This window comes from Lycorma delicatula, chromosome 4, assembly GCF_047948215.1.
Source record: "Lycorma delicatula isolate Av1 chromosome 4, ASM4794821v1, whole genome shotgun sequence".
In the NCBI taxonomy this organism is placed as follows: Eukaryota; Metazoa; Arthropoda; class Insecta; order Hemiptera; family Fulgoridae; genus Lycorma; species Lycorma delicatula.
In genome coordinates this window covers 177,769,105-177,783,815 of record NC_134458.1, presented here as the reverse complement: position 1 = coordinate 177,783,815, position 14,711 = coordinate 177,769,105, and the positions used below count along the sequence as shown (strand labels likewise).

General features: G+C 28.9%; 1 protein-coding gene across 2 annotated transcripts in view; it reads right to left on the bottom strand.

Annotated features, from left to right (window-relative positions):
• Window positions 1-14,711, bottom strand: part of HPS4 (Hermansky-Pudlak syndrome 4 protein) — a 122,852-nt gene that overhangs the window by 96,568 nt on the left and 11,573 nt on the right. For both annotated transcript variants that reach the window (XM_075364760.1, XM_075364761.1), the window contains exon 2: window positions 11,300-11,392. In XM_075364760.1, coding sequence (XP_075220875.1) covers window positions 11,300-11,392 — 93 coding nt within the window. The remainder of the gene's footprint in view (window positions 1-11,299; window positions 11,393-14,711) is intronic.

The following is a 14,711-nucleotide window of genomic DNA, read 5'->3' as shown; positions in this document are numbered from 1 at the left end:
GGAGATAATAGTGGAGTAAGTATACAAGGAGAAAAAATAACTGTATTAAGTTTTGCCGATGATATAGCTGTACTCGCCGAAAATAAAACAGAATTGAAAAGGATAGTAGGAAGCAATGACACCATATTATCCAAACAAAACATGAAAATAAATACGGATAAAACAAAGATATTGGTAGTAGATTAGAGTGTGTGAAGGAATTCACCTATCTTGAAAGCACCTACCTTATTAGCAGAATAAGATTAAGATATATTATATTAGAGAATAAGATTATTAGCAGAATAAAACGAGCAAAATTAGCATTCAATAAGAAAATTAAGATATTCGCCTCAAACAATATAAACAAAAAATTGAAAAAGCAATTGATGAAGACATTCATATGGAGTGTTTTCCTATATGACAGTAAAGCACGGACCATAAGAGCAAAAGGGAAAAGGAGAATAGATGCATTTAAGCAGTGGTGCTACTGACAGATGTTGAAGATTACATGAAAGGAGAAAATAGCCAATGAATAAGAGTTACAAAGAATGATGAAGTGTCATGTTTATGGAGTTTATTAAAGAAGCAGCAGGACACATGAACAGGGCATGTATTAAGGCATATTAGTTTTTTACAGACCATAATATAGGGCACAGTTAAAGAAAACAATGCAAGAGGAAGACCACGACTAGGGTACACTGAACATACCTTGCAGGATGTTAAGTGTAAAACATACATGGAAACAAATTGATTAGCACATGACTGAACTGCCTGGAGGAAGACTTGCAACCAATCCTAAGATTGATTACAAGAAAAAGGAGTTTTTCATTCAGCACTTGTGTTGGTCTTCAAATATTTTATTTTTTCAGTATTCTGTTTTAAGATAATAGTAAGAATATCTGTCTGAAGTTTAATTTATTTTTTAATTGCTTTCTCCACTTCAAGTTTTAATTCTGTTTTAAATTTAGCAAATAATTTAATAAGTCCTCTTGAGAACACTTCTTTTTAATAAAAAAAGAAAAAAAAAGGAAAGATATTTTAATTTATCAATAAATGTATGTACTTTAAAAATGTTTTATAAAATTTATGATTGTGATGATATAGTTAATAAACAAAATAGATTTAACATTAATTCAATACTTTTAAAGATATAAGCTTTTTTCAACAAAAATGTTTTCATTAAATAAATATTAATATATATTAAATATTAACATTTATTATTACTAGTAACAATTATTAATCTCCATATCATTTTACTACATAACACATGATTAAAGTTAATTAACATATCTAACATACACATAACTAACATATCATTTTACTACTTAATTAACATTTTTTCTATACTACCATCACATACAAAAATCAAAACTGAACACAATGACATTAAATTCATGGGAAGAAATAAGACCTTTCAGTGTTTTACAGTGTAATGAAAGAGAAGAACTCAATACAAATGCTCAGGTATGATTCATTAATTCAACTTTGGCAACAATAAAGACGAAGTGACTATCCCCAAGTGGTAATATATGAGAAGTTAGCAAGTCTACTGTAGCCTTCTACCTTTTCATTATTCTTGATCTTTTATCTTTGAAAAGGAAATATTCTAAAATTCATTGGCCACAAAACTTGGTCTGCCTGGAAGGTTCAGACAGTTCACTGCCACAAAATTGAAGAATGTGAGATAAGGAAAAAAGGCCAAAGCCATGTATAATGTATAATAATCTTCTTTATAGGTCACCCATTAATAAACCCACGGACCACCAAGTTAAATTATGGTAGGTGCAGTTTCACTGTAGCTGTGGTTGCTGGCTGTACTTGCGGTTAATGACCATAGCAGTTGATTTCAGTTAAAATTTAAATAAAAAGAAAACAGTATCAGTATTGTTTATAACTTATTACAGTAACATCGGTTTAATTAAGCTATTTATATTTTATTAATAAGTAATTGATTATAGAGAGGAAAAGTTTGCAAAAAAGTTCAAAACAGAAAAATAAAATTATTCAAACACTGAACGACTAATAAGCCATGAACAGATTGTAATGCTAATATTTTTGTTTAAACTTAACAGTTAAATCTCTTTGTAAATAAACATTTTATAACATTTGTACAAACAAAAGCTAAACGTTTAGCTTGTTTAGTCACATAGAATACATAGTTGATAATCCGAACAGTCATGGGTAATACTGATTCTGAAAGTATGGTTAAATTGAACCACAATTTTTTTCTTTAACAAAATCTTCTTCTACGCAGTAATTAATGATAATTTACAACAAAATATTATTTTAAAAGTAATATTATATAAGTATAATAATAAAATTAATCTTATATAACAAAATGTTCTGTTAGAATATTCTAAAAATGGTATTCCCGACAAGAAAATTTCTCTCACCCTTAAAGGCAGCTTCTTCCAAGTATCTTTAAATGACTGATTACTAACATGTACGGTAATTTAGATAGACACCAATTTATGAAAGTTAACATCAATATAAAAAAAATATATATTGTATATAAAAACAAAAAAATAAATCTTTAATTTCAAATTAATTTATTACATACAATTAGTTTAATAAATACAATTTAATATTAAATGAAATATAAACCACAATAAATAGATAAGTTAAACTAAACATATTAATTCTTAGAATCAATTTTCAAGGGATCCTGCACCTTCAGTTCTTATTAAATTCTATAATTACATTAAAACATATTTATTTATAATTTTGTTAAAATTGTTTTCTTTTTTTTGAAAATTATTATGGGCGAATAAGCAAAGTACTGGATAACAGAATTTGTCCATAATAAATTTCAAAACTTTTCAAAAAAGAAAACAATTTCAACAAATTAACAAAATTATAAATATATGTTTTAATGTAATTATATAGTTTAATAAGAACGGAAGATATAGGAACCCGTGAAAATCGATTCTTGGAATTAATATGGTAAATTTAACTTATCTATTTACTGTTTTGGTGGCTTATGAGTGTATTTCATTTAATATTAAATTTTAATAGCACAGTGGTATTGAACACTGCTATTAAAATGTAATAAAACTGTGCTATTTAAAATTCAAATAATTCACTTAGCATATTGAAGTTAATGAATTATTTGAATTTTTATAAAAAATAGTTAAATATACACTTATATTGATTTATCAAATAAAAACAAGAAAATTAAAGAAAAAAGTTCAGTTAGTAAGTATGGTATAACATGAAATAAAACTTGGTTTAATATTTAAACAGAAAACTTTACATTTAAAATGACAAATTTTTTTATAATTTTCTGTACCATTATAAAACAGCTATCACAGTAATATATTTTTTTTTTAGCCTCTGAAGCCAGCATTAGGTATTGCATCAGAGGATGAGATGAAATGACAATTTTGTAGTGTGTGAAAAATGCCATGCCTAACCGGGATTCAAACCCAGGACCTCCGGATGAAAGGCTGAGATGCTACAAATCCTGTCAGAGGCCAGCATCAAGGTAATAATAATAATAAAGTATAAATTAAAACATTAATTATATTAAGAATTAATAAAATATAGTGTCTGATATGAAAATTACTAATTTGTAGTTTGTTACAAAAAATAAAAAAGATGATGATAATTGCTAGTATATGAAAATATATATAAACATATTTACCAAAAATGGTAGGCTCTAGCTATACATTTTCTTTTTCTACTAATCAAAATATATCTTATAAAAAAATAAGATTTTCTCCTTTGTTCATGTTCTGTCCACCATTTTGTGTTTATTAATGAAAAATCTATATATCAAGTTCAAATTGAGTTATCACAATATTTGGTACTAAAAATTGTATATCAACATTTTCTAATAACTAAAGAATTATAATGTAAGCAACTCCACAAATTTCATCATGGCAGCCATGTCAGATTCTCAATCCTATATACATAAATTTGTTATAGTCTCCTAAAATAGCTTTCTCATATTTAGCATTTATTATAAGTAGAGAAAAAAATAATGCTATAAAATATACAATAAAAAAAATTATTAATAACCAAATATATATTTATCAATATAACAGTTACATTTGTAACTATTGTAAAGAAGGAAAACATCTTTTTCACATTTACAATCATGCTGTTGATTTTTTGGTTGTTCTCCAATTATCTTAGATCAAACAGGTAAGTTTAAAATCAAAACTGATATATATATACAGACATACACACAAACACAAGGATATTTTGGTTTCATTTTTAAAATAAGCAATTAAATAAACAGTTGCCTTATAATTATCATTTTTTCCCAGTCCTACAATTATTAAAACTGAATATTCTTTTTTTTTAAAATTCTGCTTACCATCCATTATTTTGAACTGATGCATTCAAAATGTACTGTTTCTTTTTATAAAGAGTAGGATAAAACGTATTGAAAAATTTAACAAATTAAAAAAAAAGGTATGAAAAACTTTTAAAAAGGTGTATTATAAAAAACATAAATGCAGTATTAACAGAACACTAAATAAAAGCAGCAGCAACTTTTAACTTCAGTCATTAGAATCTGTCTTTTATGTTATTAATAAATGTATTAAATACACCTTCCTTAATAACTAGCAAAGCCAATATTAAGAAAATTATATGGTAAGAAACCTGCGTCATGAGAAAATAGAACAAAAAATCCCATATAAAAAAATTTATAATAACTTATAAATATGGTGTTGAGAAGCTACAATTAGACTATGATTATGCTCTTCTCCATAATACACTTCGATAGAAACAATTTCTTCAGAACAGAGTTTGTATTTCCAAGTATATTTTGATAAATTAATAGTAAGAATATCTTCCAGACTTTTTAATTTGTATGCAAATATAGTGCCTTTGTTATTTCCAAGAAAGAGTACATTACAATGCAATGAGGCTGTTCTTATAATGAGCAGCTCATCAGGAGGTTTAAGAACTCTGATTTTATCACCTACAATAAAAAACACAACATGAAAAACTCTAACTGCAATTCCAAATAAAACATTCAAATCTAGCTGAAACCAATGACGAATTTCTTCCCTGACATCACAATAATCATCTGAATCATATACTTCACTTTCAAGGGGAAGTAACTGAACAACACCCGAGGAATAAATTCTAACATTTTGCATTATAGAAACCTTTGAACACCAATTATCATCAGCTGCATTAACAGAAAGCCCAAGAGATTGCATTTTATTAATGAAGCTATTTTTAACAGTAAAAAGCCACTGAATCATCCAAGACAAATGCAAGTCTTTTTTATTGTGATAATTTACAGTTAAATTCCTTGAACCATTTAAAATATCTGCAATATCATCTAAGTTGATAGTAATAACATAAGTATCAGAGAAAAATATTAATTTATCATTAGGAAATATTTTTGATTCTTCATTGGGACAACTTGGTTTATTTAATAAGCAAAAGTCTTTAATAGGCATTCCATTATAAATAACAATTTTCTCTTCTGTCCTTAAATTATAAGCTTGAATACATCCAGGTCGAACAGAACCATATATTACCCAATTACCTGAAAGTTTCATACATTTTATGTCACAATAGTCTTCTAGGCATACCTCTGATAATGCACTCCACTTTTCAAATTTAAACCACAGAAACCAACTTTTATAAACAAGAAACCAATTAATTATTCCAATTTTTTTAACTGGATACATGGGATACAACTTTTCAACAATTTGTAATAAGCTCTGTTCTGGGATTTCTCTCCTACAACATACTTCGCATATATTTCTATGCTTTAACAAATTCTGATAGGCGGAATCCCATGTTTTACAAACTCTTCTCACTCTCAGGAGTGAAACTAAATCTAAATAAAATAACACATTTTCTAAAACTTCTATGGGAAACGGTTTTATTGGTGTCAAATTTTCCTCATATAAACGCGAAATAGGCATTTTACTAATAATATAATACAATCAGAAACAGCTTCAATAAAATAAAGGTTAACACTGAAATACAACAAACGCGTTCCGGTTATCCTTGAAAGTTTTATTAAAATTTACAAATTAAGAACTATGAACATCAAGAATTCTGTGTAAAATACTTATTTTATACGTCAGAATTAAATAACGCATTTGCAGGTAACCAAATAACACTGCAAACGCTTGCATTAGCCGTAGCAACCTGGAAAGACGTATTTCAGTTACAAAACTATAATCGATCCATAATGCTAAACCTTATCATGTATCGATATCGAAGACAGCTCATTATTTCATTCGCTCTACCGGGTACTGTACTGAACTAAAGTACTGTAGAGCTTGTAAACCACAATAACTGTCCTTTAAGCGTTTCCACAAACACATTTTTGGCGGTGGAAGTATACATTCGTTCAGTTGCTTCATCGCCGTTGTAGTACTTCTGTTACGTGCCTGTATTAGTATATTATATCAGTTTTTTAAAACAGCGTGTTGTGTTTTGTTTACAAATATTATTGGCGTCATCACAAGTTTTTAATTTTTTCATTTTCTGCTGTTAACGGATTCTGTTTCTTTGGATTACAATAAGTTTACCGTAGGTAATATTGTAATTTCGCTTTATCATGAAAGATGGAAGTAGAGGAGTTTTCCCATAGACGCTCGAGACTACAATAGACCTTCCCCAATGCTTCTCTAAGTGAATAAAATTAGCTAAGCTAATTTATCTAGTTACTCGCTGATGTTTGCTATTTTGTCGGGCAAGCCCACAAATGTGAAACTGCCCGCAGCGAGATTGGGGCCAGCCGAGGGCCTGATTGTCCTTCTGTCACTACACAAATAAGGTGTTTCTATTTTCTTGACAATATCGCACTTTGATTTACATTCGGCATTCGTAAATGAATTTGCTCATTCATTTATTGAATAACATCATCTAATTTAAAATTGGTATTTTTTTCGCGACGTACTATTTTAAAACCGCCCAAATTTTGTCAATCGGATTTAATTCCGTGGAATATAATCGATAGAATATAATCGATTTTAAATAATATTGTATTCGGGTTAGACAGTTTTATTAAACTGAACAATTGTGGTTTCAACATTGTACTCGTAAATGACACGTTGTTTTGTATAAGCCAATCGTTCTTGTCTCATTTTCGCGTGATCGAATTCGGAGCGCGGTTCAGTGTACGTTACGGTATGAACCATTATCTATGACGATAACTGAGTTAGAGGGAAGATTACAAATTAAATGTTGTTTTACACAACGGCAAAAACAGAATTCACATTGTTTGGTAATCTGTTTTGTTATAAAGTTTAAATATAAGAAGCGCATTCTTGACAAAATGATTATTGTGATTTAAATACTTACGGTGACGATGCAAGCGATGATGAGTTATCCGGAATTGAAACATTATGCTTTTATTTGAAAAGTAGCAGTTCAGAACAATGTTTGTACATAGTACAGTACTTCCAGCACCACTTTTCTTCCTTTGTTCTTTCTTCCTTCTCCTATTTCAATCACTTACTCTTCAAACTTATTGTGGTTTGCAGTAAACTTTATTCAATTTTTACTTTCCTGGCATCATAGCTTAGAGCTATGCTGTAAGAAGGATAGTATGGTAATCAATTAAAAATGGGGTGCAGGTATTTTTGAATTTTTTGGCATTTCATCACCCGAGGACTCCAAAAAAAACAAAAAAAGTGTGGTCATATATACATATACATTTTTTAAGCTTAAGAACTTTTGACTGGGTAAACCAATTTTGATGAAATTTTGTAGAGACTCGTGCATATGGGGAGTTTGTTGGTAAAGTTTTGGGATCAATATTTCCAGGGGGTGGGTAATGTGGGTGAAAATAGATAGCTTGTGGGGTCAATTTTCTCAAAATTTTGCAAATATAACCGACTTTATATTAAGCTCAGTACATGCATGCATGCTTGTTTTACTTTTTTTTTTCATTTAACATAGTAAATATCAAAACATTTTTTTAAATTCTTGAAAAGTGATTTTGGTGATGGGGAAGCAGACAAAAAAGATTTTTTGTATAAGAATAAATAATCAATTTCAAGAAAGTATTAAAATTTTATTGTCACCTTTTTTGTTATAATTGCAAGAAATTATCACAAATTATAGCTGTGTGAATATCAGAAAAATATATATAAACAAAGGATGACAGTAATATCTTCTTTTTTTTTTAATAATCAACATTTTTCTAAAATCATTATTCCCTTTTATTTTAATCATTCAGCTTTTTAATTTCAGTTAATTTTAATTAATTAACTATAAAAGATAGCTAAATAAAGTAACAAACATAATTAATGTACAGGAAAACACCTGTTACATCACTGGTGTTTAACGATCAAGTCCATTTTTATCAGTTTTTCATTGTTTGTTAGTGTTATGAAAAGAGAGGGATACATGAGTATATATATTTCTGTCTACATGGTGGTTATTCTAGTTGTACAAATTTGTTTGATTACTAGATAAATTATTTTCCTTAAATTTTGTTAACCTGGTAGTAGGTGTTATTAAAATATGGATAGTGCAAAATTGTAATGTAATATTTTTTAAGATATATATATATATATACAAATCATGAAGCCCAGCAGCTAAACATAAGATTGATCTGGCTCACTCTAAGCAGCATTCTGCCTCAAAAGTTAACAGTTCAGGTTCAACTGGTAGTTCAATTTAGATCCTTCTTTCATCCATTTCTGAAGATGGAGGAAGGTTTTTCTTAGAGAAACTTGACCCTGTTCTCAGGTGGCTCTTAAAGTCTGTATGAAAACAATTTCTTATGTTATGCTCTTATCCGAGACATTTGGCAAAAATATTGATTTGAAATTTAAACTTTTGTAACATGCATAAAAAAAGCTTACTTCAAATTTTTTCAATCATCTTTGTGAGTATCCTTAGTGACTGGCATCATTTTCAGACTGCTATCAGCTAATGTTACTGCTGGGGTTTTTTGTTGTGTTAGACGGACACATATTAATTGCAACTGAAAAATTTGTGCAATTTGAGTTGTGCCTGTGGATTTAATACATTGCTGTCATATGTTTTTGTAGTAGTTCATAAAACATTAATAATTTTCATAAACAAAAAAGGACCAAACCTTAATATATTTGAACATTATGAAATACATAAACTTACATTAAATATCCTCTCTAAAAGTACTAGAGAATGCTATGATGCTGGCTTCTTCTGTAAAATGTTTCAGAGTTAAAACAGCTTCTCATTTTGTAAGTATAGAAGGGAGAAAACTAAGATGCATAAGATTTGTTGTTGATATGATAATTCTATCTTTGACATACACATACTTCAAAGACTTTAATAGCTCTAGAGTGTGAAATGAAAATAAATGTTGGAAAAACTAAAGAAATGGAAGTAAACAACAAAGAGGATTTAGCAGTAAGGACAAGTGAAGGACGAATAGAAAAAGTAAAGCATTACAGATATTGGGTACTATGGTGACAGAGAACTGGAAGAGAGTAATGAAAATAAAAGGAAGAATATCAAAGCAAATCTTCAGTAAGCAGAGGGAATTACTAAGTAGCAAATGTTTGGACAAAATTAAGGAAGAGGTCAGCCAAATGTAATGTAAGCATGAATGATGAGAAAGAGGGAGAAGAGTTGGATTGAGGCTTTTGAGATGTGGGTATGGAGAAGAATGAGGAAAGGAAGATGGATGGATAAAGTGAGTAATGAACAAGATTAAAGAAGAAAGAGCACTAATGAGAGAATTACCCAAAAGAAGATGAAACTGGTTAGGACATGTGACCAAGAGAAAGTGGAATCTTGACATCTGTATTCGAAGAATCAGTAGAAGGAGAAAGGAAGCAAGGAAGAAAAAGGATGAAGTTAACAGGTGAGACGAAAATTGGGAACTATAAGCAGATGAAGGAGAAGGCCTGGGACCAAAAATGAGTGGAGGCAGCAATGGTGTAAGGAACGTGCCCCCAGACAGAACAACAGATGATGCAACATTAGAGATACTACATAAGCAGATACAATTCAAATCGTACATATTTTTTTATCGTGTCTTTAAAAGATTTGGCTAATTGAAAATAAATCACTATTAATAACATTCGCTGACACCAATATGTAAACACCACCAGTTTCTGAGAACTAAAATTTTTTTGAAGTAACTTATTTAAAAATGTTTTATTTACAGTTTGGCTCAATATGTCGTTATAAAAATTTTAATTTCAAATGAAAGGCAATTTATTAGGATGCTGAAATCATAAATTAGTAATTATTTGCTCCCTTACTGAATAAGAATATATTAATCTCCTAAGAAATTGTGAGCAGAATAAGTGTAATCTTAAGTACTCTGTTAGGTGGGGTTGTTTTTCTTGTTTTGTAGTCTTTCTATGGAATGATTCTCCCTTTTCACTATATATCCTGTTACATTATCCCTGATCCCTTCTCAATGATGTTCTGGGGATTTTGACTAGATGCTTACAGGAGCTATGCTAACATTCTGAGTACTTTTTTACTGTATGTTTGTTATTTGTCTTGCTTGGTAGGTAATAGCTTTGGTTGCAGACCTACTCAGAGAAGCTAGAGTCAATCTGGTGGATGTGCACATTAAGCTCTACCTGGTTCTGTTTTTTTTTGGCCTCTTTACTTAACACATATATCCCTGTTTATTGAATTGGTTACTTGGTTCTAACAAAATCATTCAGTGAGATTGTGAAACAAAAAAAACTTCTCATGAATGCTTTTCAGAATCAGTGAAGGACTGACTGTCTTCGCTACATTGTAGATGAATTAGTGGATCCAGTTTTATACACAAATTATGAACATTTTCTCTGCGATTTTTGAAAAATAGTTTTTTAATGATCTCTAGATGGAATGAGATATTTTTAAATTGCCTGATTACAGTACAACCTACTTTAAGGTAAACATTGTAATAGCTTTACTAGAACCTTAGCAAGCTTTTATTTTAAATCAAGCTTATTAGACAGCACCACTGGCAGCGCTGAGTGTTGTGCTTTTGAATATGTCATTAGTGTTTAGATTAGGTTGTAAAAATTGTTTGTTGTTCATGATTCAATGAGAATAAATAATTAAATTGTTTATTTTTTAGAATTTTTATTTGGGTTTTTATATTTTAAGTTGTTTGTGTGGTTAGTTTTTGTCCCTCATTGTTTCTGTGTAAGATTTTAATGTTGCTGTCTGGTTGTTTCCATGAGATTATCTGTAATTCAACAACGATGTTATGTGTTCTTTATAGTGTTATGAACAGTTGCACACTCTGCTTTGTGTAAAACTTAATACAGACAGAGAAGCAAAGTTTATAGATCCGAAATAAAACATACTGGTTTGATGATTTAATATTCTCACAAAAGTAAAAGAATAATTTTCAAAGATTATAAATAATTATAATTTTATTTACCTTGAATTTTCTGATTTAAATTTTTGTGTGATTGTTAAACGATAAGAATCTTGAAGACTGATATCCAAAACCCATGGTTTATATTTTTGAAATCTTAAACATAAAAAATTAAGATGTTATAATAGTTAAATAAAAAATAAGGTACTTTTGTATTATAATGGCGTCACTATTTTTGGTTGGTTATAACCAGCGCAACTGTTGGCGAGTTAAATAACTACATTCTACTTCTTATCAGTAAGACAATAGAATAAACATTTTTGTTAAAGTTAATGGTGAACTTATAAGTAAAATGTGTGAACTTAAGAGTTTGGTATCTCCCATGTTGTGAAAAGGAAGCTGTTAGATTTTTGCAGGTTACGTTAGGTTCGGTTAATTTGAATAAATAGTTAAATTTCTAGTTTTGTGTTTCTACTTTAATCCTAACAGATTCCAATAACCATCATTCATTTACAGACCTATTATAAAAAATTAAAACAACCATAGTGGCGCCATTACAACACATAAGTACCAAAAATAAAATAAATATTATAAAAATAATATGATAAAAAACAGATAAATATTGACTTAACAATAATATAATTCATAGGTTCTACAGGTTACAGATTGTATGTAAATTTGATTGCTATTTCAAGTTGTGCTTAATATCTTGTATGTGTATGAGAAGTGTCATAACCATAACGATATAGACAATCTGATATGAGTGAAAAGTTTGTCCTGAAAACAACTAGCCATTCTCAAGAATATTTTATATCCAATGCAGGCTTACAAAAAAAATTGAGGAGTGAATTATCTTTACTGATATTGTTCAATATCAGCATGCCAAACCTTCCAAAATGCAGATGATATCTAGTCCTACAAGTGACGGTTCAATCCGTTCAATACAGGAACTAGCTTCTCCTGAATAAAATTACTCTCAGAGAAAAAACTGTGACTGATAAGACTTGTACTCTCATGAGGTTTACACAAATCACATTCATAAGACATACTGAGGTAGATAACATACAGCAACAATTTAATGTATTCCTTTCTATTATTAAACAATCTGTTATAAACACTGCTTCAACTCAATAGTGGAAATCTTGTAATTATAAGGTGATTTGCAAAAAATATATTCTTTTTTATCTATAATGATTCTGTTTGATGTAGTATCTAGTGTATTCATTGTAGCCAGTGGCAGTAGTGGTATGAAAATAATTTTTTAGGTTATACATATGAGTCATAGAAACAAATCACAAATATCCCAATATCAACTGTTGCCTTAATCTGTTCGGTTTCACCAGCTAAATTCCCCAACATCAACTACAAAAAGTTATAATTCAAGCCTATGATAGATATTCTGCCCTAAAGTTTTATAAAAAAAAAAACATTGTAAACTAATGTTTGTTTGGAGCCATTTAAACAAAAAATCAGTTAAAAACTTTTTAGTTACTCCACATGATCATTAATAAATGTTAAAAATTATTTCAGTAAAATATAAAAAATGATATATAAATAAATTAAAACGATTATAGATCAAATACTTCCAGGAATGTAATGTATTATTCCCTACTATTGACAACATTTGGGCTGACAATGTTTACCATCATGATGACATTTAATTTCAAGAAGCATAATAGAATATTTCAAGTTTATAGATTGTCAATCAGAAGTTTACAAAATTTAAAACTAACATAAATTAAAGAAGAGTGTTTTTATGATATTTCATTTTTATTTTTCAATGGCATTTCCAATAATAATATTTTTTGATGGGTTAAAATATTTTGAACCCAGGACCTCAATTTTTTTTAGAGGTATAACGATCCAGAGAATGGGAGATTCATTATTCTTTTTACCAGAAGCAATTCTTTTCTGTTTATGTTATTAGAGCCAAGAAACTAGTCAGATTTTACAATTTATTGCTCTGCAATGTGACTTTTTTATAGGTAATTATTGATTTTATTTAGATCAACACATAATAATAAAATTTGAAAGAACTTGAAATCTTATATTAGCAATTCAAAAGATTTTCACTTGATGGATGGCAACCATTTAAATATGAATAAAACTATTTCATTGTGTTTCTCAGGTAGACATTGCTAATCATGTAGATAGAATTCTCATTAATGATAATGATAGCATTTCTGTTCCCCATAAAGCAAACTTTCTGGGTGTAATATTAGAAGGCAAATTCTCTTGGGATGATCAACTTGATTTCATATGTAATAAAATCAAACTCTACTCTTTTGCCTTGAAGCGCCTTAATAGAATGCTAACTTTATCACCATTGTTAAATATTTATTTTGCTTACAATAATCCCACCTAAAGTATAATATCCTCACAACAGTTCCTTCAGAAAGTCAAAGCAAGTTTTCAAGATACAAAAATAAATTAGCAGATCATTGTCTGGCATTCATAAGTATGAATCATATAGACTGATATTTCGAAAACTAAAAATATTAATTTATTCTTATGTGTATATTTAAGAATATGCAAACTTTACTAAGAATAATACTGACTTATTCTTAGAAAATAACTATACTTCTATCAAACACTGCTGTTTTTGTGTAACACAAGAAAATATTTTGGTTTATGAGAAAGGGCCTTATATGCTTCTGTTGCTATTTTTAATAAAATTACCAAACCATTTAAAACATTTTACCACAGATTTATTTAAATTACATTTAAAAGAGTTCCTTTTATATTTGTTTATTTATATTTGTCGCTGGTACTTGTTTTCCATGACTGAGATTTGCTGCAGGAAGCATTCTTTATGCTCATCACTAGTGGTATCAAGATTTTCCAGAAAAAAAATTCAGGTGTGAATCCAAGAAATGAATTTTTAAGGCCATATTACACACCACATCTTTGTATGACTAATAATCATCTGCAATGTCACACTAGTTGATTTGCCTAAATATTTTGAACATCACTTTAAATAACTTCCACACTGACTTTTTGACTTGGTTTAACAGTTCTTTGAACTGTTCATCTCTTATCAAAGTTCTTATTTGAGCATCCACAAAAATCCCCTCCTTTATTTTAGAATAACATAAGGAAATCTTTCTTTCAAATAATGAAATTCAACACCATTTATATGTATCACCTTAAAAACAGTTTTTGAAAAGACCTAATTTTGTATGGAGTGGAAGTAGAATCATTTAACTAGTGGGAAATGTAAAACATTTTTCTGTCCAGGGATAAATGCTTTACACTTTGGTCATTCCTTCCTAATGTAATGATTTGTCTTGTCCCTGTTGTCTCATTTGCACAACAAGCAACAAATTTAGTGTAGCCAAGCTGCAAACTCATTAATAACGCAATAACATTTTAATCACAATATATAGTTCAACAGTACTTGAACTGAATTTTTTATTATAAAATTGTTTTTGTAACAGAATTTTTTGTTTCTTTTATGTTAGTTGCATAAGCTAAC